The sequence below is a fragment of the Heloderma suspectum genome, chromosome 1 (assembly GCF_057233095.1).
Source record: "Heloderma suspectum isolate Gila_16-S chromosome 1, 16-S_ref, whole genome shotgun sequence".
NCBI lineage: Eukaryota > Metazoa > Chordata > Lepidosauria > Squamata > Helodermatidae > Heloderma > Heloderma suspectum.
Window position 1 is genome coordinate 117,671,758 of NC_139458.1, and position 26,106 is coordinate 117,697,863.

A 26,106-nucleotide genomic window follows, 5' to 3' on the forward strand; every position below is an offset into this window, starting at 1 on the left:
GAACATAAGAAGAGCTGTGCTGCATCAGACCAAGGTCCATCTAGTCCAGCATTCTGTTCACACAGTGGCCAACCAGATGCCCATAGGAAAACCACAAACAGGACATGAGTGCAATAGCATGTTCCCACCCATGTTCTCCTGGTGCTAATATTGGTGAAATAAATTCTAGTAATTCTAAATTAGAATGCATATATATTCTCCAGAAACTTTGCAGGTTTCTTGCCTGGGGGACACCTCTAATGACCTGTGCATTTTCATACAAATTTACCCAAAAACTATTGGGGAAGGAGTGAATGGAAGGGAAAGCAAGTCACTCCCTCCCCCAAATTGGAGAACTCCCGTTTCACATGAACTGCTGCACCTATCCTTCTGAAACTTTGCTGGTTTCTTACTTAGGGACAACTGTAGGCTGACTGTAATTTTCAGAACAATGGTCCACAAGGGACATAGGGAGATAAGTATGTCCTCTTTTGGAGACCTCAAAATGTCAAGGCCACCCTTGCACAAAAACCCTTGTGGCTATCATTCTGAAATTTGGCAGACATGATCTCCTCTGATGGGACAACGAATCCTGAAATTTTTATCTATTCTTCCAAGGAATTAAAACATTATTGGCAGTTCCCTTTAAAAGAAAATCAAAATGTAAACCCTGCACCTATTTTTCTGGCATTGGGCAGGTGTAATCCCCATCTAGGGGGCTGCTATGCCTGAAATGATCATCCAGTTCTGACCAAGAGAAAAAAGTTACATTTTTTTTTCTAATTTCCTATTGTAGTCAACAGGGAGCATAAAGACTCGTTTTTCCAAACAACATTGACTCAGGTTTGGTGCTGAGCTGAAGTGGTCCGACTACAAATTGGCCAGAGCAGAAGCGGGATGTTTTCCAAAATGCTGAATTGGGGTCTGAGTTGAAGTGGGGTGGGGGGTCAGTGCACACTTCTTATGTATGTATGTAATCTATGCACACATGCAAGCAGAATGCATGCACACACCACACACACACACACACACACACTAGACATGTGCTTATGCATACGTATACATATATGCAAATTTGTGTTATGGGCCTGTGCCCCGGATCTTTTAAGAACCTAGCAATGCCCCTGGACTGTAGTAAAACAATGCGGGGTGATGATGGGGTGGAAATATTCCAGAGAAGCCAAGGAGGAAGTAGGACCAGGGCAAAACATTACACTATAAGCAGGAAGAAAGTGTTTGGGCAGGGGAGAAGGTGGATTTGTCATAGGGTTGATAAGTGCAGAGTCTAGATCAGGGGTGTAGAACCTCCAGCCCAGGAGCCGAATCCAGCCCGCCTGCGGTTCCCTAGATGGCCACACCCCTTTTCACCTGACCCTTGATTGTTTGGTAGTTTCCTGACTTTGTGCAGTTTTTCCCCACTGTAAATGGTTGAAATGCTTCTCCTAATGCTTAGTTGCTGGCAGTAGGAGCTTGAAGTTAAAATATGCTGATATTTTTGATATTTTCAGACCTCCCTTTTGCCTTTCACCCTGCTGCTTTTGCCTTCAGCCTCACCCATCCCTGGAACAGCCTTCTAAGAGCTTCTCCATTTGGCCCTCAAGCTGAAAGAGGTTCAACACCCCTGGTCTAGAACCTGGTATGCATACTGGATACATTAGATTCTTTATTATTTTATTTATTTAATATAATTCTTAGCTGCTTTTCAGGACAGTGGTAAAATTCTGTATCAAATGATAAAAATACCTTAAATTTAAACAATTAAAAAATAAGTCAGTTGAAATACAATGGTCTTTCAAATATCTCACAGCAGCAAATACCTTGAAATGTTTATCAGCTAAAAGCCAGATAGTGGTTTATATGGAACCATCAAAGGCAGTGAAGTGATCGTTGCTGTCTGTTCATGTCCAGTCTTATGATGACAATGCCAACTGGGTTGAAATGGAGTATTCTTAGCAGTATGGGTTAAGTGGCCACATGGATAGATTTGGAACATGAATAGAGTGGGAGGGAGGATTGAGACAAGGATGCATAGGTTTTCCTGCTCTTGAATAGTACCGTTAAGGGTGCAATCCTATGGGGATAGTCAGCCGCCTCCAAACTCGGAGGCAGCCGACTATCCAATGCAGGATGGGCAGAGCATGGAGGGGATCCTGTCCTTCACACTCCAGTTACCCTGCATTTGCGGCTAGACAGCCAATTTCCGCTTTCTAGCTGGGCACATTGGGGGGTGGGGGGAGGCTGGAGAGCACATAGGAAGCATCATAACAGCACTTCCGTGGTCCCCTCCCCTCCCCCAGGAATGCCCCCTTTTCGCCCACTCTGCATTGCTCTTATGCGTGCAGAGCCAGGGACATACTGCACTGCCTACAAGGTCTAGACGCTGTCTAGTGGCTATAGAACTGCACCCTTAGTTGCATAGCGGGGGTGGGGTGGGGGTTTCTGTCAGTTGTGGCTTCTTCTGTCACTGCACGATTGTCATCTGTCAACCTGAAGGGGGCAAGGAGGTCCAAGGAGTTAGAGGGAAGTGTGTGTGGAGTTAGAGGGAATTGTGTGTCTTCCAATAAAACCATATGTTGATTTCTACCCAGCCAGTTTTTTGATTTACTACTTTACTAGGATAAAGAAGTCGCTTTCTTCATTTGCTTGTTTATGTCAAAAACAAATGTCTCAGGACAAGACAGAAAGTCGTATACTTTAAAAAAGAAAGAAAGAGGCATTTGTAATGTACATGTTTGCTGAGGGTAAAACCCTCAGTTAGAAATTGGAGCAATGTTTTATTTCTAATAATTTTGTTCTACTGAAAAATGGCTCCCTCAGAGAAAATACCAGTCTATTAATATTTAGTGTCAGAGGTTACATCCTTCAGCCTGAGAGTGTATTGTGGCAAAGACAATGGTGTCCACAGCTACTCCTGTTCTCCGATTTCAAATGTTCTTTTCATGTGCAATAATACAGACTTTTATTTTAGCTCACAGCACTAATTATCACAGGATAATTGGCTTATTTTTGTGTGGGTTATTGTTTTTCCGGAAAACATTGCTTTCTTTTCAGAATGCTACACAGTATTGAGTCTGCATATACTTATGAATAATGGAAGCTTGGTCCCTTATTGGTATTTAAAGTTCACTGGGAAGTGAATTAACTCTGGTCTCATTCAGTGAAGAGAAATGGATAAGTTGGCTTCAGCCTACCAACAACAACAACAACAAATTCTTTGGTGCCATTTTGAAATAACTTGTAATATATCCTTGAATCAATGAAAAATCTATCTGGTGCTGCTTGTTTTGGCATCTCCTCTCTTTCTCTATTGGCATGACAGCAGAACTTTCTTATTTCAGTTTTTAATGGATTTCTTTTGTTCAATTATTAACTTTCACTGTTGTTTTTTAAACTTCATTTTAAGGATGTTGTTTTGTTTTGTACCATTGGTTTCACTTTTGTTACACGCCTTGAACCTTGGGAGGAAGCATTCTACTAAATAATAAATAGATAGTCCTACGTGGCATCTAACAAAAACTATGAGATCTTGGGGTAAGCTTTGCTTCACCAAACTGGCTGGAAACTACAGATGACTGGATTCCTCATGTGATCACCCTCTGTGATGAGTTTACAACTGGTCACAGTCATCACTACCACCCATCCTAGGATATAAGACAGGAGAAAAGTCAGTTCTCGTCAGGCAGGGCATGCAGGAGCTTCGGGCCAGTAAATGCCTTGCTCCTAGCTGCTACCATATGTCACAAAGGCACTCAGATGTGGTAGCTCTCTGGACACATGTATTGTGTGCTATGTATTTAATTGGCACTGCCCTGACATCAAGGATCCATTGTGGTACTGGACGCTGCCAGGAGCATTGTTAAGGCTTTGGAAGGCCACAGAGGGGCAGGAGCTCCAGCGTGTATGTGCTTCCGCCATTGATTAGATTAAAGGGCATTGTTCCCAGTAACCACGGAAACATGCAAATGCCTGCATGATCGCTGTGCCACCACCCAGTTGACAAACTCATGAGGGAACTTTTGAATTGGACAGACCAGAGCACTGGCAGGAAATTTGGCCCAGTCCTGAAGTGTTTCCTCCCTTAGACAAGTCAACAGGTTCAGATACCACCTGGAAAACCATAACTGTACCTTTTGTTTTGAATATTGGTAGCTAATGTCTTCTTCTGTACTGCAGTGGCCCTGCAGAGCTAGCCAGATGTCAATCAATCAAGGAGTAAGGAGCTTCCCTGAGTTTTCTTTTCATTCCCCAGGGTCAAACTATTGTTCTCGTTGTTCTGACTGATCCTGGTTCCAGCCTCTAAGCCAGAATTCTTTGTACTCTTTGTTTTGAACCTTATAACTGCCCCAGAGTTTGGGCAACAGTTGTTCATTCTTTCTGCTTGGGCATCCCTCATGTTTGTGGGTCTCAGTTCTAAGCATAACCCAGGGTCCGATTGGCTTCTAATATCATTCCTTGTGACTCTTTCCTAGCACGATTCTCTCCTGTAGCCTGGCACTTACCTACATTTCCAAGGCCAGAATTCTTCTTGAACCACCTTGTTGCAGTGTTTGCCTTGCATATCCAGAGAGAAAGCCTTACACCCTGGCAAAGCACCCCATTGAGTCTAGAGCCAGGTTCCATAAGTTGCAAAAACAAGTTCAACTTGCAAGGCCACACAGGAAGCCTGCATTCTCTATGAGGTGCTGTCTTTGAGCCGAAGGGAGGTAGTCAAGCAGAGAGCCTAGAACAACCTTTCCCAACCTGGTGCACTCTGGGCATTTTGGACTTCAACTGTCATCAGCCCCAGCCAGCATCTTCTAAACATCTGAGGGTACCAGGTTAGGGAAAAAGTGACCTAGAGCACTGGAAAGCAGCTACTAAAAGTCTCAGACTGAGTGCAATCATTTTAAATCTTAATGTTTAAGGCTCTCTCTCTGAATTCTATTCTTACCAAATTGTGGTAGCTGTGAGGCCCTAATAATAGCTAAAACTGCATTTGATCTCAACATCACCTGTCTAAAAGGCCTTTGTCTCAAATGTTTATAGATAACATGGTGCAGCCTGTTATCTATAACTTGACTTGGAGTGTTCACCCTATTTTTGAATCCATAATTACAAGTTGAAGAAACCCAGGGGTGATCTCTGCCCACAGCATTTTTCTAACTATTTGTAACCAACCAGCAAATGGAGTCCTTTGGGTTTCCCTATTCTGAAGTGAAGTAGTTATAACCAATGATGGATGGGAGTTGTAGTCTGACACATCTGGAGGACACCAAGTTGAGGAAAGCTGGTATAAACAGTAGATCTAGTTGTTGTCATCTATGATTACTGGGACCTGCCCACTGAATTCAAGCAAGTCCAAAAACATTCTTAGTAGCATCACGGTTATATGAAGACCAAAAGGAAGTCTTTAGATATTATGCTCCCAATGGGAGACCATTTCACATTGTAGTTCAGCAACAGCTGGAGGGCCCTAGATTGTTCACTCCTGAGGGACATATGAGCCAGTGAAATTACTTCTTAATCTGGTATTAGTGAGTGCTGGGAAGGAATTGTTCGTCCTTGAATCTCTGGAGCATAATGGCATGGGGAGGGATGACATGAAAGAAGCCCTTAGGGCGAAATGTACCATCATAAGGTGGAAGACCAGGGTTCCCTTGGCAGAACTATGCAGACAAGCTGACCTACAGCATCAGTATCTCAGATATATTAGGACAAAGAAGCTTCTCAGGAAATCAGAAGGGTAATTGGGCCACCAGACTATAAGTGGCAAACTCTCAGATCAGGGTAATAGCGTAGAAAAGGTTAATAAGTTCTCCACATCTCTCTCTCTCTCCTCTTCGCAGAGAATACTGGAGAAATAGCCACCTTGAAATTATGCTTTGGTGGTAATATATCTGAAAAACTGTCAAACATTATCATTTCCATAGAAGAAAATTTTCAAAGTAGCTAATAGATTAAACAGCAATAAGTCACCAGGACTGCATGGCATTGATCCAAGAGTGCTGAAAGAATTCAAATGCGAACCTGCTGAACTGCTGACTCTGACTTGTAGCTTCTCTTTGACGTAAGCTTCTGCACAACAGGTCTGTAATATTGTTAATATACTGGCACTCGTTTAGAAAGAGGCATGGTGTGGGGGGAAGGGAATTCCTGCAAACTATGCTTCGGGGCTGAGCAAATTGGTAGAAATAATAGTTTGAAGAACAGATTGCTAAGCACAAGCAAACAGTGGTACCTGTAAATAAATAAAGAAGGACATTGATATAGTCCAGCAGTGGGAAACTGATTTTGGGGGCAAAGGACAAACTGCCCTACATGGCAACCCCACTGATGTCATTGGCATCATCTGACCTCACCCATCTTGCCTTTCTCCATGCTCCCTCAGCATGGAGAAAGGGACCCAGCTGGAACTTGGAGGAGCTGCTCCCAGTGCCAGCCAAGTCCCCAGCTTCACATGATGCTGGCCATCTCCTTGACATTCCTCCTGGCAGCAGCTACGAAGGCCCCTAGGGGTGCCTGGAAGTGTGGCAAGGCAGGTGGAAACAGCCAAGCCCTGATGGCAAACACAGTCTCTCTACCCTTCAATCAATTGAATAAGTGTTCTGCCAACAATGCACTAGAGCCCTATTCAGGTTTTATCAACCTGAGTAGGCTAATCATATGAGGGAAGGGAACTCCACTCCCTCCTCATGAGTTTCCATCACCTTGTACTCATGGAGGGCAACATTCTGAAGAGGAGAAACTCCTGTATCCATGGAGGCTCTCAATGTGATTCAGAATGCAAAAAGCAGAGTTCTGAATTGTGTGGAGAGGCTCTACTCTTCAGAATGTCGCCCTCCATGTGTACACGACAATGGAAATGTGTGAGGAGGGGGCAGGGCTAGTGCGCTTCCTCTCCTCCCATGTTTAGCCTACTCAGATTGATAATGCCTGAATAGGGCTTATGTGTTCTTGTAAATTATCAGGTACTTACAAGATTTGGTGCAACATTTCATTAACCTTGTAGGGATTCGGGTTTCATAACGTTAAGTGGACATTCAATACTGTTATACATCTGTCACTGCTGGCCGCAATGAAGATGATGTATTTAAGAAAAATGTAATCTGTACAGCCGCAACTAATTTGCATCCATACAAATGTAATGAGCAATGGGTTAACATCAATAGAGTGAAGTAAAGCACCAGTTCTATGAAAAACTTGCTCAATCACTTGCTATGCCAGATATAGGATGTTACATGGAGAGAGATCATTTTTGCTTATAACATTTGCAGACTTAACAATGTGGTTTGGGTGCAAATAAAGCTTTGCTTTGCAATTCCTTAGAAAGCACTGTGTCATCATGGTAGGAAGCATGATAGGAAAATCTGGATGTGAAGAATAATTGAATATTTGTGGAGGTTTCTCAAATAAATGAATGATAGCATATAAAGGACAACGTCATTTCTCTCTAATAGAAATTCCTGAAATAATTCATTGACACATTTAACCTATTGAAGAAAATCTTCAGTCATACATACTAGCAGTATACTTGGAAATAGAGGTGAGTTGCTAGGATCAAATATTACGTTTTTGATAAAACCATTTTTACCTGCCACAGAGCCATTTGTTACTCCAACCCCTAAACTGAAGACAAGAGACAATGAGTACATTAAGCTTTGAGCTACACATCTGTTAATTCACATGTCTATCTGCAATATTTTGAACTAGTTAAAACCAACCTCCCCAAACTCATTGCAGGTATGCTTGCCAGAAAGGTAAAAACTATGAGATGCCATCTCCTGCTGCTTGCCTGGTATTAGGGGTGGGCAGAACCCCTACCTTTTGTTCCAGGGGAGGGTGTCTGTGGGGGGGGGAGGCCATCCGTCCCTTCCCCCAGAATCCTGTTTGGCCTGCACCACTCCGCGGCAATTCCGCGGAGCCGACTGCCAGCTCTGTATCACCAGTGATATGGGTGGCCACCATTGCCGTGCTGTATCGGGCTGACTATGGACGCAAATGGCGGCCACTACACCATTTGTGGCCGTAAAGCCCTTAGTTTAGGCTAAATGCAGCCATTTATGGCTGCATTTAGCTTAATCTAAGAGCTTTACGGCTGCAAATGGTGTAGTGGATGCCATTTGCGTCCAGAGTCAGCCTCAGCCAGCGATATGGCATGGCAATGGAGGCTGTATCGCTGGTGCTCTGGAGCCGCTGGTGGGGAGGATACAACCAGGGAGGATTCCACAGGGAGGCGGAGGTAAGAGATCCTTTCTGCCATGGGCTCCAGAGGCCGGATTCTTTTGAATCCAGCCTCATTGGGGCCTGTGGTGGAATTCTCCAACATCCGTACCAGGTACGGGTGAGCCCACCTTGGCTCTGAGTTTGGCTGCTGCTTTGCATTGGCAGTCAGGGCTGAGTATGGCATGGCTGCCTTAAACGGCAGAGCTTGATTGGTCAAGCTGCCAAATTGGTCTTTGCTTTTCACTGGCCACATACAAGGAAGGTGTGCCAAGGAAGCTCTATCAGCATCATCAGCCCCTGAGATAGAAAGCTGTACCATCAATAAGTCTGTCAGAGATCCCTAGTCCAGCCTTCCCTAACCTGGTGCACTCCAGACAGAGTGGCCATGTGTCCTCCTTTGAAGAGGGCAGCCCTCTATTTGAAGGGTTGTCAGAGGACAGACCTTTATTTGAAGGCATCCTCTATTTGAATGGCTGCCCAGTCTAAGTCTGGTTTAAAGATACAGAACCACAAGAATGGACAGCAGGGCCTTAAGAACATAAGAACATAAGAAGAGCCCTGCTGGACCACACCCCAAGGGTCCATCTAGTCCAGCATTCTGGTCACACAGTGTCCAAGCAGCTGTCAACCAGGAACCTGCAAGCAGGGTATGAGTGCAAGAGCACCCTCCCGCCCATGTTCTCCAGCGACTGGTGTAAATAGGCATACTGCCTCTGGTACTGGAGGTAGCACATAGCCATCAAGCCTAGGAGCCACTGTTAGACATCTCCTCCAGGAATTTGTCTAACCCCCTTTTAAAGCCATCCAGGTTGGTGGCCATCACTACATCTTGTGGTAGCAAATTCCATAGTTTAACTGTGTACTGTGTGAAGAAGTATTTCCTCTCATCTGTCCTGAATCTCCCACCAATCAGCTTCATAGGATGACCCCGGGTTCTAGTATTTTGGGAGAGGGAGAAAAATGTCTCCCTATCCATATTCTCCACACCATGCATAATTTTGTACACTTCTATCATATCTCCCTTTACCCTCCTTTTTGTCCAACCTAAACAATCCCAGCTGTTGTAACCTTCCCTCATCGGGGAGATGCTCCAGGCCTTTGATCATTTTAGTTTCCCTTCTCTGCACTTTTTCCAGCTCTACAATATCTTTTTTTTAGGTGCGGTAACGAGAACTGTACACAGTATTCTAAGTGTGGTCACACCATAGATTTGTATAAAGGCAGTATGATATTGGCAGATTTATTCTCAGTTCCTTTCCTAATTATGCCTAACATGGAGTTCGTCTTTTTTACAGCAGCTGCACACTGGATTGACATTTTCATCGAACTGTCCACCACAACCCCAAGATCTCTTTCTTCGTCAGTTATTGCTAGCTCAGATCCCATCAGGTTATACTTGAAGTTAGATTTTTTTGCCCCAATGTGCATCACTTTACACTTGCTTACATTGAACTGCATTTGCCATTTAGATGCCCATTCTCCCAGTTTGGAGAGATCCTTTTGGAACTCCTCACAATCCCTTTTTGTTTAACCACTCTAAATTGGTGTCATCGGCAAACTTGGCCACATAACTGCCCACTCCTAATTCCAGTTCAATTATGAACAAGCTGAAAAGCATTGGTCCCAATGCAGATCCCTGTGTGGGACACCACTGTTTACATCCCCCCATTGGGATAATTTACCATTTATTCCTATTCTCTGCTTTCTGTTCTTTAACCAGTTACTGATCCTAAGAGGACCTTTCCTCTTATTCCATGACTGGTAAGTTTGCTCAGGAGTCTTTGGTGAAGGATTTTGTCAAAAGCCTTTTGGAAGTAGTTTCTGAGCAGGTGAAAAGGTAACCTGGGATGGATCTACACTTAACGCCTTTTTTCGCTTCCAATGAGGTTTCATTGCCTGCCTTTCACACTACGCAGTAGCTGCCTCGAATTGGAACCAGAATTTCCCACTTCCGTGCTCTGGCTTTCAATACCCTAATATCCCAGTATTTCCCCTTAATGTGCTCTGATTTTCTGCCTTCGCTACCATATCCGGTCGTAGTCCCCTCCGCCGCCTGTCCATATGTGGCAGTGTTTGTATTTCCCTCCTGTCCAATCACAGCTCTCGACGGCCCCATGTCTTCTTCCAGCTACTGATCTCATAGGTTCCTCAGCAGCCATCGTTTCCTCAGCAATAAGCAAAGGGCTGGGTGTGCGCGCGCTTGTCTGGTCTCAGAAGCTAAGCAGGGTTGGCCCCGGTCAGTAGTTGGATGGGTGACCGCCTGGGAATCAGGCTTTCTGTACTGAGCAGGGGGTTATTCTATCCCTTCAAAGGAGATTAAGTTTTACCCCCTCCTATCCCCCGCTCCGGATGTTTTTTTAAAAATTAAGGTGTTATACTCTCAGAATCGGGGCTTCTCTGTGATGTTTTTTTCTAATTCAGGCATGATCTTCGAAGCTGTGAAGCTTCACAACTTTGAAGCTTCAAAGATCATGCCTGAATTAGAAAAAAAAAAATCGCGGAGAAGCCCCAATTCTGCGAGGATAATACCTTAATTTAAAAAAAAGCATCTGGAGCGGGGGATAGGAGGGGGTAAAACTTAGTCTCATTAGAAGGGATAGAACAACCCCCTGCTCAGTACAGAAAGCCTGATTCCCAGGCAGTCACCCATCCAACTACTGACTGGGGCCGACCCCGCTTAGCATCCGAGATCAGACAAGCGCACGCAGGAAAACAGCAGGAAAACAGCACAGTGCTAGAGTGTGAACCGAGCTCGCGCATTCGATGAAGCACCGCAGCAGAGAAAGTGGATGTGAATAATCACGTTTTAATGTGAGAGCATTTACCCCAATGGGACACCGAATTCATTGCGATGGCAGGTGCAATGTAGATCGGCCCCTGATCACTGTTTTTCCCGCTATGGTGAAATGTATTGGATTTCTATTTAAATTATAGTCGTTATTTCTAAATGTGAATCTATGCAGATAAATTAACATGTGCAAATTTATGCAGACGTGTGTCTTCTTTTGTCCTCTTTTTGGATGATGCATTTCCTCTTTTTTGAAGATGTGTAAGTGTCCATTGGGTATTTTGGACTACAACTCCCAGCAGTCACTGACCACTGACCATCCTGACTGGGCCTATGAGAGTTGAAGTCCAAGTATCTGAAGGGCACCAGGTTGGGGAAGGCTGCCCTAGTCCACTCCCTTCAGGCCAGTAAGGTGTGAGAAGGTTAGTTTGGGTAATTCTCCCTTCACCATTCCAGTGCCTCAAGAAGCTCACTAATGTTCTTTAGAGCTGTTCTTCTCTGAACCTGCCATTTGTGACCTATTTATATTGGGAAAGGGAAGACCCTCAGGTTACATGAAGCCAATCTTGAAGTCATCTCATGCAACAGTTCAGAAGAGGTGAAAAAAAAGAAATAAACCCAGCCATTCTTTGGCCCACTTAGTAAAGGGAACCAAAAATTCCTACTTGTCTCCATTGGCAACAAGCTAATCCTACATTATCCCAAACTGGGTGGACGGGGGAGCATGGGCCAGGTGCCCCAGTGGTCATATACATCAAGTAGACATGGCTGTCTTAAATGGGAACAGCCATACCTGCCCAGTTGGCAGAATTACTGAAACGGTGCAATCAATGTAGTTTAAAAAAATTAAATTATTGTTAGCATTAATCCAAGGACATTATTTGGTGCTCCTAATATTTACTTGTAATTTTAATAGCAGGATTTCAGCAGACAAGCACACAGAACAAGGCAGACCTATTCTGCTTGCTATATGCAGTTGTGGCTACATCAGTGTGAATTATTCTCTGTGTGGTCCCAGCTATTCCGATGTAAGGAAGAGATGTTTTTATTGCCTAGGTTGAAATAAAATTATGCCTTTGGGAGGGGCAAGGGAAAGAACATGCATTTCTTTTAAGTTTTTATTTTCTACTGAATTATTTTTACTGTTGCTTTCATATGTAGTTACTTTTCCCCATTGTTAAGTCTGGATAAATTGGCCTTTTGTCGGTCTGACAGACTGTTGTATATTCTGAAATTCTAAGAGTAGTAACTTTAATACATTATGCTTTCAACTGAATTAAGCACAAATGGATGTAGCTCTGAGGTTATGGGAGCTATCACTTATTTTCCTCATCACTCAAACCACATGACAACCTTCCTTAAATCCTTACATTGGCTTCCTGTTCCTGTTGGATTCTGAATCAAGCACATACTCCTTGTCCTTACCTTTCGAGCCCCCCATGGCCTTGCTGTCCTCATCCTTTTTGTCCCCAGAAATCCCTGCCTATTATGTTTGCTCCTCCAACTCGACCACCCACAGCCATCTGAAGGTCTCCAGCTCCATTAACAGAGCAATCCAATGGGAGTGGGGCAGAGAGAGTCCATGGCAGAACTGCCACTTCCTACGTCCTCCTCGACCAGTGCCAGCAGCGCAAAAGGGTGGAGGATAGCAGTTTTCCTTTCCCCTGTTTGCTTTCTTTTTTTCTTTTTCTTTTTTTTAAAATCCCTCCCATTGGTCCCAGTGGGAGGGAAAATTCTTATTATTGTTTATTATTATTTATTACATTTCTATACCACCCAATAGCCGGAGCTCTTTGGGCAGTTTACAAAGATTAAAAACATGAAAAATACAACATACAGAGATTAAAAACCATTTACATAAAAAACGCATGAACAGACAATATACACAAAAGAAACATATATCTAAAACAACTTCAAACAATCTCAAAAACAAACAACTATAACCATAAGACATTCCAGGATCGATTAAACACTTATCATATACTGCCGAATGCCTGGGAGAAGAGAAAGGTCTAAACCTGGTGCCGAAAAGATAACAACGTTGGCGCCACGTGGCCCTCGTTGGGAGCCACCACCGAAAAGACCCTTTCCCTTGTCGCCGTCTTCCCAGCTTCCCTTGGTGTAGGCAGCCAGAGGAGGGCCATAGATGTTGAGCGCAGTATACGGGTAGGTTTGTGTTGGGAGAGGCGCTCTGTCAGGTATTGTGGTCCCAAGCTGTGTGCCAGCTCCACAAATCTCCCCACTGCAGGGGCATGTCAAGGAAAGGGAGAGCTTTGGATCTGGTGTTCCCCCTCCCCTGACCCCTTGGAATGTCTCCTTTTTGTCCTCTCTGTCTTTGAACCTTCAATCCTTTGAATCTCCTTTTCTATGAAGTATTTGGTACAATCCCTTTGCTGTCATCCTCATCCTCTACTGAAATGATGCCTGTATGTATGTGTAACTGAATTGAATAAATATACTTCCTCTGTTTATACTTGCACAATGTACAAGTATAAACAGGGGAAACACCAAGAGCCAAACTAGATGGTATGAAGCAAACACAAGGTTTACCCATGATGCCCTTGGAGCACTCATACTGGACCTGAGGGCCATTTGCAGTAGAGATTTGGAGGTGGGAGCACCTAACCTGTCCTTGGCCAATGGTTCTCCCTGGAAAATGCCCCTTCACTTCATTTCTAAATGGCGCCCCCTCCTCAGCCGCGCTGGGGAAAAATGGCTTGGGGAGTACACATGTGAGGGGAAGATTTGGTAGGTGTGGGAGGTGTCATGCCATCTCTTGAGAAATGCTCTTCAGAGGATGACCTGGATCTCCCCAAGCCAAGCGTTGCAGAGGTGCAGTCTGTGTCAAGGGACCTTGAGACAGATCAGGCAGATCCTGGGTCTTTGAGGGAGATAGGGACTATGTGTTTGCTGACAGTGTTTAGTCCCTGCCTCCATTTTGAAAAGATGCCTAGTTACTTTAACCATTCCTCTGCTGCAGCTGCACATCTCTACAGTGCATATGAATATCCATTCGTTTACAGGAAGACCCACTTCTCAACTGCATGCGTTGGTAAGGTGGCCAAACTTGTCTCTCAGTTTCTTACATTGCACGTTATTCTTTTAGGTATGTTAATAATAAATAATGCCACTTTCAAGTTACAGGGTGTGAGAAGACTACTTGAAGGACACACTGCATGAGCAGGAGGGGAAGGGAGAGAGATTCGCACAAGTATACTTATGTTTTCTGTGTGAAGTTGCATTGATATGTTACTATCTGTTGGGCCTGCAAGTGGGAACCTTCTGTTTCTGTGTAGCTGCCCCACGTGGTGAGAATTGCAACTTGAAACACCTTACCGGGCTGGCTATTGCCCCACTCCCCGCCAACAGGAAGGGCTATTAACAGCTTCCTGTTTGGACTGGAGGGACTGGGTCTTTCTTGCTCTGTATGTCCATTGGCTCTTACTCTTAGGTCTTGGCTCCCAGCTCACCTCTGACAGCTGCCTATGGCCCGATCCTGATAAAATCCCCCCAGCTCACCTTGCCTATGTTACCCTACAATGACTTGCAGCTGTGCTTTCTGGCAGAGGCCTCATTCTATCCATCCCCCTTTAATGTCCTTGATCCCTTCAGAAATTAAAAGAAGGCTGTTCAGTTTGACCATGCTGCTATCCAGAACTTCCCACACAGCGGGTTGACTCTCTGGGCTTAGAGGAATACTATAAAGGTGGACAAGCTTTGAGTAGGAGGGCTTCAAATAATTAGGGTCTATTGAGGAACGTGCAACCTTCCCAGCCTCTTCTGCAGATATCACTTCACTCTCCTACAAATGTCTACCCTTATACAATTTAGATACTTCCAAAATGGCATATAGAGTTCCATACACCACTCTCCTCTTCCTCAGCCTTCAGTGTGATCTGTCAAACATCCGCTACTTTTCCCTCTTTGGGATTGCCCAACGCACCTTTTCCCTGTGCCGCATTTCCTTCTCCTTCTGAAGGCCTCACATCTTTATCTGAAAATAATATGATAGAAAAAGCAAATGTGAGTTGCTATTTCAGTAATACTCCATTCTGGCTCTAGCAAGCACATTAAAAGGGCACAGCAGTTCCCCTTTAGTTAAGGCGAGTCGCAAAAAAAAAGTTTCTGCCATTATAAGCCTCAAAGTTCTACTGGTTATAGAAATGGCATCTGTTGAATTAATAACGCAAGGCATGGTATCCATAATCTGCCTGATGAGTTCTGCAGTTGTGCACAATTTTAAACTGATCCAATACAAATTATCACCGATACAACAAGAAACAGTGCTGAGAACTGACACATTTGTACCTCGCATGCGGGGCGGGGTGTGTGTGTGAGCGGGGGAGGTGGCTCAGAAGCAATTGATGGGCACACGCTAAATTCTGATGGCTGCTTATCCCCCAAGTCACCAGCAAAACATTGCACTGGCAAAATACTGTAGTACAAGGTATTTAGGGATTGTGGAAAGCAAGCGACCAATTTATGTGTGACATAAAGTGGTCCTCAACTGAAATGAAGATAGGAGTAGATGTACCAGAAGGGATTGGGATGTACCAGAAGGGACTGGTTTTTGTTTTGTATAAATTCTCTTCCTCTTATCTGACCCCCTTCTATAACTTCTGTTTCTTAAATTTCTTTGATAGTTGCCTGGTCTCCAAATAATTCTTAATGTGTGTACATAATTGAAACACATATATAAAACTAGAAACAAATTTTTGAGTGTAGATTTTGTAAATTAATGTGGGTTTGAGCTGTTTATTATCCACGCCAGATTCTGGAGACTTTTCCATTGGCTTTTGTTGTGCTCTGTAAGCACTTTGAGGCTGTTGAGAAAGCATGTAATTTTGGTCAGAGCATATAGTCAGTTGTTATTAAAACACGTAGATATTTGTGGGTTTTAAAAAATGTCAAAAATATAGTCTGAATGAAGAAAGTAGAACTAATACTTTTAGTTTTCAAGTATGTACATCTGTACTTATTGTAGGTCAGAGTATATAAATATTGCTTTGAGTTTTTTAAAGATAAAGTTTTCATTCTCCCCCTGCCCCTGTGAACTCATCAGCAATGCTATGGTTCCCCCAACAGAATTTTATGGTTGGAGAAAAATGAACACTCCCGCTAAATGACTCTGGGTTTCCCTTAAACAGTACCAAATGTGTGGCTAGGACATTTACAGATCCATTAAAAATAGTGAGTTAAGAGAGCCTTGGTGTTGCACCAAGGACAAAGATGTTAATAATGGGTTATGCAGGGGTCCCCAACATGGCGCCTGCGGTCCCCCACAAAACCTTTTTATTATTATTCCCCCCCCTTTTTAAATATGTGTAGATGGATGAAATATGTGTAGGTAGATGAAAATATGTTTCAATGGATACATATGAAATGCATAGAGCTTCCTAGCAATTATGCATAGGCTTCAACAAAAGTGGACCAAATATCCAAATGTATCCATTTGAAGGTGGCGTCTATACGCCACCCATTCAAATACTGAAAGTGTTGTGAGGTCCTCAATCCATTACATTATAGGAGGTGAGTGTTTATCCTTCCAGTGTTGTTAGATCAGTTTTTCAGCTGTCAAAAGGGAGTGGAGAATTTAAATCATGAAATGGCGTAAATCATGAAATGGCGGAGGCATGGCTGAACGTAAAAATGCACGAGATTCCTGTTACATCCCCATGAACTGGAATCTTTAAACAAGCTTTGTTAACTGTTTGTGTTTAGTCTACATGATCCAGGCTAGGTCAGAAGATAAATTATATATATATATATATATATATATATATATATATTCGTTTATTCTCTTTCATCTTTTGTTTTTTCTTGCTTTTCTTTATATTTTTATTTCAAAATAGATATGGTATGCTGTATTTAAATTAATTGTTTGAGGGCACAATGTGTACTTATATATTTAGTATAAAATATAAAATATATTACTGACTGTTGAAGGTTTATTTTAAGTTTTATTATTATATAACACTATATTCCCTTTTTAAAACTATTATTATTATTATTATTATTAATAATAATAATCTAGGCTACTGGGAATGAACTGTAGACCTGTTTCTTGGATATAAGATTGATGATATGATATTGAAATGGAAGGTTGTTTATTAAACTGTAAGATTGTTAAGGTTATAGATATAGTTTGTAAAATAGAATGGCATCAGAGGCTGGGGGGTATTGGAGTTTAAATTTAATTCTTTAAGGGGGAGGGAGAGGGAGGGGGAAGGGGAAAATCTTCCTTTTTCTTCACTTCCTTTCCTCCTCCCTTTGCCTTTTTTCCTTTTCCCCCCTTTCTTTTTCCTTCTCTTTTTGTTATTATGGTGTCCTCATCAGAATATTGTATTGTTGGGAAATTCTAGTATTGATCAGGTTGTTGGTATGTTTGGTATTGTATATTTCAGTTATAAAGATAAAATAAAAAAATATATTAAAAAAAGGGAGTGGAGAATCCATTTATGCTGACCATTTGTTAATTTCCACGAAGCAGGTAAATAATTTAAAAGAGCATGTACATCAGTGAATATTAAAGATTGTTCCAGTACAACATTTATCTGGGTAATAACCTCCTCCCCCAAAGAAGCAACTACTGGACATTGCCAAAACATAAGTTTAAAAGAAGCATTAACTGTATTGCACCACCAGCAATTAGCAGAAATAGACAATCCCTCATTAAAGAGACATTGTGATCTCCAATCGACATGAAACAAAAGTTTTTTGCTGATTGAGATGCAGCCTAAGATCCATAGATACAACAGGTAGTTGCCAAAGCAGTGATCCACTGATTAGGCATTTTGTGGTGGTGCCCACAGCAGTTTCTCAAATTCTCAAAGTGCCCACAGGTCCAAAAAGTTTGGGAACCTCTGGTGTTATGACCACGTGCATATATCCTGACACTGCAATCCTATACTCTTCTACTCAGAAGTTCAATGGGGCTTACTCCCAGTAAGTGGGTGCAGGACTGCAGCCTAACAGCACAATCCTATACATGTTTACACAGAAATAAGTCCCACTGAGCTCAATGGAGTTTTCTCCCAGGTAAGAGGGTATAGGATAGCCGCCTAAGTGATTTATGGCACAAGCTTCACACCAATTAAACCTAAACTATTATCGATTAGCAAGTTTAGACCTGCCATCTTTAATGGAAAGGTTCTGGCTTAATTAGAAGCAGGTTGGTTTATCTATCATGTCTTCAGGAGTCCAAGACTGCAGTTATTTATCTAACTGCATATGCTTAGGCTCACCGACTTTGATGTGACTGTGCACCTAACTGGATTCATGGTTGAAACTAAGACTGCGTTGTAAGAGACACGTGTCTTTTGTCTGGCTTTTGATCAAGAAATTGGCTTTCTGTGCTTACTTTAATTCTTTAGAGCTGTTAATGATGTTGTGATTGTGTTTTTGTTGTTTTTAATTTTTTTCTTAATTTGAAATAAATCACCTGGAATTGCTCAAGTCATATAGAAGTATTTTAATGAACAGAGAAGTTGTCACTTGGATTAGTCCTATTAACGTCATTTGAACTTATATATACAGTAAAGTCCCGAAGTCCATGAGTAATGTGAATTCAGAGCTGCAGCCTAAATTATTCTAAAAAATGACAATGCTTAAGAGCTCATCACATTGAAAACCAACAGTACTTCAGTTCATTTGAAAACGTGGCTGCCTTTGTTTAGCTGTATAGTTTTACTTTATTATCTCAAGTGTTTTCAACTGGATTGCTTGGTAAACGTTGTAAAGTCTTCCTTGATGGACTATTTTACAAGACAATCCATCTGGATCCAGCAAGGAAGAAGCATGCATGGTTGGACCAGGAACTGCACACGCTAAAAATTGTATCTCTGCATCTGTCAGTGGAGGCTGAGTACATTGTTTCTGACACTGGGTTGGAAACCACAAGCTGAACTGCCGTCAGCACTGATATATCTGCTTTGATGGTACCAACCATCTTCTGGAGATGAAGGTGAAAGACTGAATCAAGGATCCCCATCCCTCCAAACAGGTGATGGATCTTGTCAAAGCTGACATTGCCAACCATCGGTTAGGTAACTAGATCTGTGTAGTACTGGACACATATGTACAGCTGACTGCACATCTCTAAATTGTGGCAAAAATGCACACAATAATACTACACACACACATACACATACAACTATTTATTATTCTCTGATAATTGTCCCCTGTCAATCCAGTTCTTGACATCATTTCTATCACACACAAACATTGTAGCATCCAGTGGCCTTTTTCTTCAAAGATTTAATCATCTGTTTGAAACCCGAGGATGATATTTGCTGCGAGATATATGCCCAACAAATCTTCAGGCTAAAGACAAATGGTCTACTGCTCTAAGTTTTGTTCAAGTCATAGTGCTATAAAAATGTATCAGATATATTCAGCATGGATATTCATGGTTCAGATCTTATTCCATTTTTTCAAGAATCCCATTATTTTTTTTTTTCAGTCCTTCCATCATTGATTAATGAAATCTAATCGGAGTCTGAACCAAGAGCAACATGAAGGGGAAGAATAAGGGTAGTGCTCTTTTGATAGTGGTTAGTTTGGGCTCAGAATGATTCCCTTTCTAATACCTGTAGTAATCCCAGGAAAATCAGCCTAGCATTCTGCCCCTGTAAAGCTTTCTGTCTGCTGTCTCACTTATTGACTTTAATTTTAACTGGAATTAAGGAAGTAATATAAAATACAGTGATGCTCAGAGCTATATGCAGTTGCAGATTTTTTTTGGGAGGGGGAGAGATGTTGTGTGCTCTGAATGGCAAAATAGCAGCTGTGCTTAAAATTTATTTATTGTGTATTTATTTAAAAGATTTATAAGGGCGCAATCCTAGGCATGTTTAGACAGAAAAAAGCTCAACAACTTCCAGCATTCCCCAGCCAGTCTGAATGCTGGGTGTTGTAGGACTTTTTTTTCTGTCTAAACATGCCTAGGATCGCGCCCTTAGCCATCTTTTAGGATAGACCCTCCCAAGGTGGCGTACAACAAAATTTACTGTGAGTCACAATAAAACAATGGTAAGAACAATAATAAAGAACAATAAAAGCTGGATGCGCCTGATCTCGTCCAATCTCAGAAGCTAAGCAGGGTCAGCCCTGGTTAGTACTTGGATGGGAGACTGCCTGAGAATCCAGCTTCCTGCATTGATCAGGGGGTAGGACTCAATGGTCTTGTAGGCCCCTTCTAGCCCCCTATGATTCTATGATTCTAATAAATGATATAATCAAAAGTAACAATAAATCAAATAGCATCATAGACACCACAGTATCCCATAGTCTTGACAATTATTGTTGTTGTTGTTCAGTCGTTAAGTCATGTCTGACTCTTCGTGACCCCGTGGACCATAGCACGCCAGGCCTTCCTGTCCTGCGCTCTCTCCCGGAGTGTGCTCAAGTTCATATTCATTGCATCGGTGATGCTACCTAGCCATCTCATCCTCTGCCGTCCCCTTCTCCTTTTGCCTTCAATCTTTCCCAGCATCAGGGTCTTTTCCAGGGAGTTTTCTCTTCGCATTAGGTGGTCAAAATATTTGAGCTTCAGCTTCAGTATCTGTCCTTCCAATGAGCAGTCAGGGTTGATTTCCTTTAGGATGGACTGATTTGAGCTCCTTGCAGTCCAGGGGACTCGTAAGAGTCTTCTCCAGCACCACAGTTCGAAAGCATCAATTCTTCTGCGCTCAGCCTTCCTTATAGTCCAGCTCTCACAGCCATACATTACTACTGGTTAAAACCATAGCTTTGATTAGACGGACCTTTGTCAGCGAGGTGATGTCTCTGCTTCTTACTATGCTGTCTAGGTTTGCCATACCTTTCCTCCCAAGGAGCAAGCGTCTTTTAATTTCATGGCTACAGTCACTGTCTGCGGTGATCTTGGAGCCCAAGAAAATAAAATCTGTCACTGCTTCCATTTCTTCCCCTTCCATATGCCAGGATGTGATGGGGCCAGATGCCATGATCTTCATTTTTTTAATGTTGAGTTTCAAACCAGCTTTTGCACTCTCCTCTTTCACCCTCAACAAGAGGCTCTTTAGATCCTCTTCGCTTTCCGCCATTAGGGTGGTATCGTCTGCGTATCTTGGCAGATAACAATAGGGACAGAGTTTTGCAAGTGGTGGGGGGCACTAGCGAGAAAACCCCATCCCGCATAGCCACCAGCCTGATTGCTTTGACAGATGGGCACACAAACAGGGGCTCTGACCTTGATCTCAGGTTGTCATGGGTAAAAGTCTGCAACTTATGCAATTTTTGTATATTTTCTGTTCATATAATTATAGACATATGTGTATATTGTCTGTTCATGTGTTTTTATGTAAATGGTTTTTAATCTCTGTATATTGTATTTTTATTTTTTTTAATTTTTGTAAACTGCTCAGAGAGCTTCAGCTATTGGGCAGTATAGAAATGTAAATAATAATAATAATAATAAGTGTAGAATAATTTCAGGATTTTTGTGGATGTTTTGTATCACATTAGCACATTTGATTCAGCCAAATGTCTGATACTGCAGCAACGGAAATAATTTCATAGTTTACCCATGCAGGCAAATTATATGCTGTATGTAGCTGTGGTTCAGCAAAAGGATTACAGTGTGTTTGGTTTTAAATGGACACCGTTGCCTTTTCGTTGGAACAGAAAAAAACTTCCCCTTTAAACTCATTTCTAGCTTTTTCATATATCCTTGCATCTGTGTTTAATTGGCACTTTAGTTTAAGTAAACAATTAGCAGCTCTCTGGGGACGCACAATGCACCTCCTTTCACCAGCTGGTTCTTCTAGCAGCTGAGGAAACTGCCTTGCAGTATTAACCGCAAATACCATGACTGACTGAGTCATGTTATAAGTAAACACTGCAGAATTGCAAAATGGTTTTTAAAATCATGTGAGATAAAAAAAGAAAAAAATGCAGGTTTGGGCCTGCGTGCTTCTGTCCCTGAGTCCTCACAGTCAACAAACAGCTAAACATTAAATACACAAATTATTAACTGCCAGAAAAAAACAGTTACAAGAACTTTGTAACGAAGAATAAGTGTCTGCATTAGGATTTTTCCTCCTCCCTCCCAATCCCTTTTCCTTTTGTGTCTTGTCTTTTAGACTGCAAGCCTGAGGGCAGGCAGGGACTGTCTCATCACTGATCTTTGTAAACTGCTACGGGGCCGCTGGGAGCCTTGTTCTGCTGAAGAGCAAGGTAAAAATGCTCTGATTGATACATACATATGTACAACTGAGTATATGAAGAGAAAGGTGGGAGGGAAATAATGTATAAGTATTATTTATTTATTTCAAACTTTTCTATGCAACTATAAGAAATAGATTTTTTTTCTCTTAATGTAGATTCACAGGATTTCAAAAGCCAGTTCCCCCAATTCCTATCAAGCTGGGATGGGGAGAGGTGAGGCTAAGGCTGAGGCAAGGCTGAAATAAAGCTGAAGGCGGCTTATCACTAGGAACACGTCACCAGAGTTTGCATATTGACAGGCCTGATGCTGTAGAAGCTTTTATTAGGGTTATGACCTGCCCTGCTCTGCTGTATTTCTGTTCCGAGATTTCTTGGTTGGTTGAACTGCACCACTCTGTGCTGTTGGCCAGAGCTTGGTGGGGCAGCACTGGCTGAATCCTCCCCCGAAATCCCTCTCGTCTCAGCTCATGGTGCACTGCAAGCCCAAGAGCACAAGAATTGCTCCAGAGTGTGTGAATGTGTAAACTGAGTGAATGTGTGAATGAGCATATCTGGGGCAAATACGATGTAGTGTAAGTAAGTGCAAAGTCGTGTTCACTGGAACAAAAAAAAAGAGAGAGTAATTTCATATATATGCCAGTGGGGTCTAACAGAGCAATCCTAACCTCCAGATCTAGTTTGCTGGGGATGGGGGATTAACAGCCCCAGTGCAAGCTCTCCTACTGCCTCAGGCAGCTGGGAACGTGCACCGCTGCATCATGCCTCTTCCTGCTGCATCATGCCTCCTTCCCCTTCCCCCACTGCATGCCCCCCTCCCTTTACTGCCCCTGTGTTGGCTCCGTGGAGAGCCACGCAGCGAGAAGAAGCTTCTGCGGGGCTGTCATGGGAGCCCCGCAATCGCTGCTTCCAGCTGCGTGGCTCTCCACAGAGCCGATGCAGCAGCAGCAGCAAGACTTAAGAGGAGGGTTGACAATGAGGGAAACAGGTGGGTAGCTGCTCCAGATTGCCCTGCCGACCGCTCTCTCACCGTGGTAAACGCCATGGCAGGAGAGTGGCTGGCGGAGATCTCCAGAACACCTGCTGGAAGCGGTAGGGCAGCACAGCGGGCCCTCCTGGTGGGGCAGGGGGCAGAGCGGTGCAATTTAGTGCTCCTCCTGATGCAGGCACCTCCCCCTGCTCCATGGGAGGGCTGGCCCTGGGAACTGGGATTAGGCAGGGGTGCCCCCCCCCATTGGCTTCTGCTAGTGGAGAGGAACTCTGTGGAGAGGAACTGTGGAGAGGAACTCTGCTAGTGGAGAGGAACTCTGTGGAGAGGAACTGTGGAGAGGAACTCTGCTAGTGGAGAGGAACTCTGTGGAGAGGAACTGTGGAGAGGAACTCTGCTAGTGGAGAGGAACTCCAACTGTCAGTGGAGGCAGGCGGGGAGATCAGTCAGTGTACTCCTGGTGCTGTTCCTGTGGCCAATAATCAACAGAAGGTCCAGAAATGGGGCAGGTTAGCGTCTGGCAGAGGTAGGCTTGTATCTGCCACATCCAGAGCCAATCTGTTCCCCTTGCGGGGAGGGATGAGGATCAGACCCTTCATCTATGCCGGCCTGGGGCTGGTGTAGGTAGTAGTGATGGCTACCAATGGCTATGAGCTTTCAGTGGATGATCACTTGCTATTAGCCATGACAATGAAAGATGCAACCTCCACACAGAGGCAGTATACTCAATTCGGAGGACAAATAACAGGGAAGGGCTATCTTAATCACATCCTGTTTGTGAACTACTCAAGACAACTGGCTGCCTACTCCTGGGAGAAGCTGTATAACTGGGTGGATATTTGGCGTGATCTCGTAAGTCAGTGCTTATGAAATCACCCTCACGATGTCTTGCGTTGAGCTGATTTAGGGCTAATTTTCCTATTCCTGGATCCAAAGCTCTGTGGAACTTGAACATTCATGTGGAGCTCCATGTAAGCAAGTGGTTTCCTATCCTCATGCTTGGGGAGATCAATGAGCATCCAGTCACCATTGTGCACGTATCCTAACTTTGAAGGGAATAGAGAAGATCCTATATAGGGCCCTGTATCTGAAACTGAGCCACTGTGCACCAGAGCCACCGAATAGGAGCCAATATGTGTGACAATGTATTAACTTGTTGTACTTACGTGTTTTTTTCTTTTACTTTTTAGTATGCATTTAATCCAGATGGACTCTGTCCAGCGTTGGATGGAAGACCTGAAGCTCATGACTGACTGTGAATGCATGTGCATTCTTCAGTCTAAGCCCATCAGCTTAGAAGAAGATACACATAGCGAATTTTCCCTTTCATCACAACATAGTGCCTGTGACAACTTGCAGTTGTTGCTGAAAAGAGCTTGGATTATAAGCACTGAGCTGACCAGGATTGTTCAAAAACTGGAGAAGAATAGATGGCAGAGGGTTCACAGCATGACTGTAAGAGTCAATTGCCATGTCCGTTCAATGATCAGTGAATACAATACTTTCACAAGGAATTCTTGGGAAGAAATGCGTCAGGTAGGAGGAGTACAGTTGAAGCTAGAATCACTGCAAAATATGGTTTGCCTCCAGGATGCTAATATAAATTAGTGCACAATTCTATGCATGTTTAGACAGAAAAAAGGGCTACAATTCCCAGGTTCACTTTTGGAGAGGAGGATCTGACCTTGCAAACCTCTTCTATAGGCTATGGAAAGGTCTACTGGTAGTGCTTTTCAGGAATTCGGACTTCTAAAAATCTAGCACCTGTATAGGACTCCACATCCCTTCCGTGCCCCTGACATGTTCCCAGAACAGGCGTGGGGGAGAACTAGGAGGAGGCCCTGGAGCTCACTTCCACTGGCATCAGTGGGAGGGAAACAATTTAAGAAAGGGGGGGAAAAGGAAAAAAAATGATGCTGCTCCTTCCCTTCCACCCTACTGGCATGAGCCCGGCAGGGCTTTGGATTTTTCGGAGCTTCCAACTTCAGAGCTGCCCCATCCCGTAGGTAAGATTGTTCTACTCTAGCAGAAAAGGTGGGAGTAGTGCTGTAGTGGTATGTTTTGAAGAGCAGGTGTTCATCATGACAGCCCCTCTAGCCTCTCCCCGCAAGGGGAGTCCAATGATGCAGGCTGCTGCTCTGTCAATCCATATCTAGGGGTGTACGAACCCCACTCACTGTTATGCCTGGGGGACTGCGGGGGGGGGAGTGATCCGTCCCTCCCCCTGGAATCCTCCCCGGCCAGCTCCGCTCTGTGGCGAGTCTGCGGAGCCGCAGGCCGGGCCCGTCCGCAGCGGGACTTCCATCCGCTGCTGGTCTGCATCCGCAAATGGCGTCTGGTGTAGCGGATGCCATTTGCCTTCCTGCTCTGTTTGTGATAGGCTATGTAAATATTTATGTAGCCTATCATGGCAAAGAGCAGGGATGCAAATGGCATAGCAGACGCCATTTGCAGACGCAGACCAGCAGCAGACGTGGCTGCGGACTCAGCGGATGGACCCGGACCCGGCTGACAGCAGGTAGGGTCCATCCGTGGCGAACTTCGCGGGGTGGCGGAGGTTAGGGGTCCGTTCCACCACAGACTCCGGGGGGGGGGGCGGATTCTAAAGAATCTGGCCTCATTGGAGTCCGTGGTGGAATTCTACGCCATCCTTATCCATATTAACAGACCAGTTCTAAGAGTTTTCATTTTCACCAGGGACAGGTCTCTTGTAAAGCTAATGGGTCTTAAGTGCCTACTCAGGACCAAACCCCCCCAAAATACTTTGTATTAGGGAACAAAATAATTGTTGCTGGAAAGATCAATTTCCTTCCAGCTATTGTGAGAATTGCAGCTAACCTCAGAGGGAATACGGAAGGCCAAGGGGTAGGCAGATGACATCACTGTCCCTGCTAATCAAAAAGTCTTGGCACTTCAACCCTTCAAGCCCTGGGCAGTATCCAACCATGTCATTCCGTCAATGCAG

The 26,106-nt window shown here is 43.6% G+C and overlaps 1 protein-coding gene across 1 annotated transcript in view; it reads left to right on the forward strand.

Annotated features, from left to right (window-relative positions):
• The window catches only part of INSC (INSC spindle orientation adaptor protein), a 255,524-nt gene that overhangs the window by 111,022 nt on the left and 118,396 nt on the right, over positions 1-26,106 (forward strand). The window contains exon 3 of the mRNA XM_084828484.1: positions 24,332-24,677. Within this exon, the coding sequence (XP_084684610.1) occupies positions 24,332-24,677 (346 nt within the window). The remainder of the gene's footprint in view (positions 1-24,331; positions 24,678-26,106) is intronic.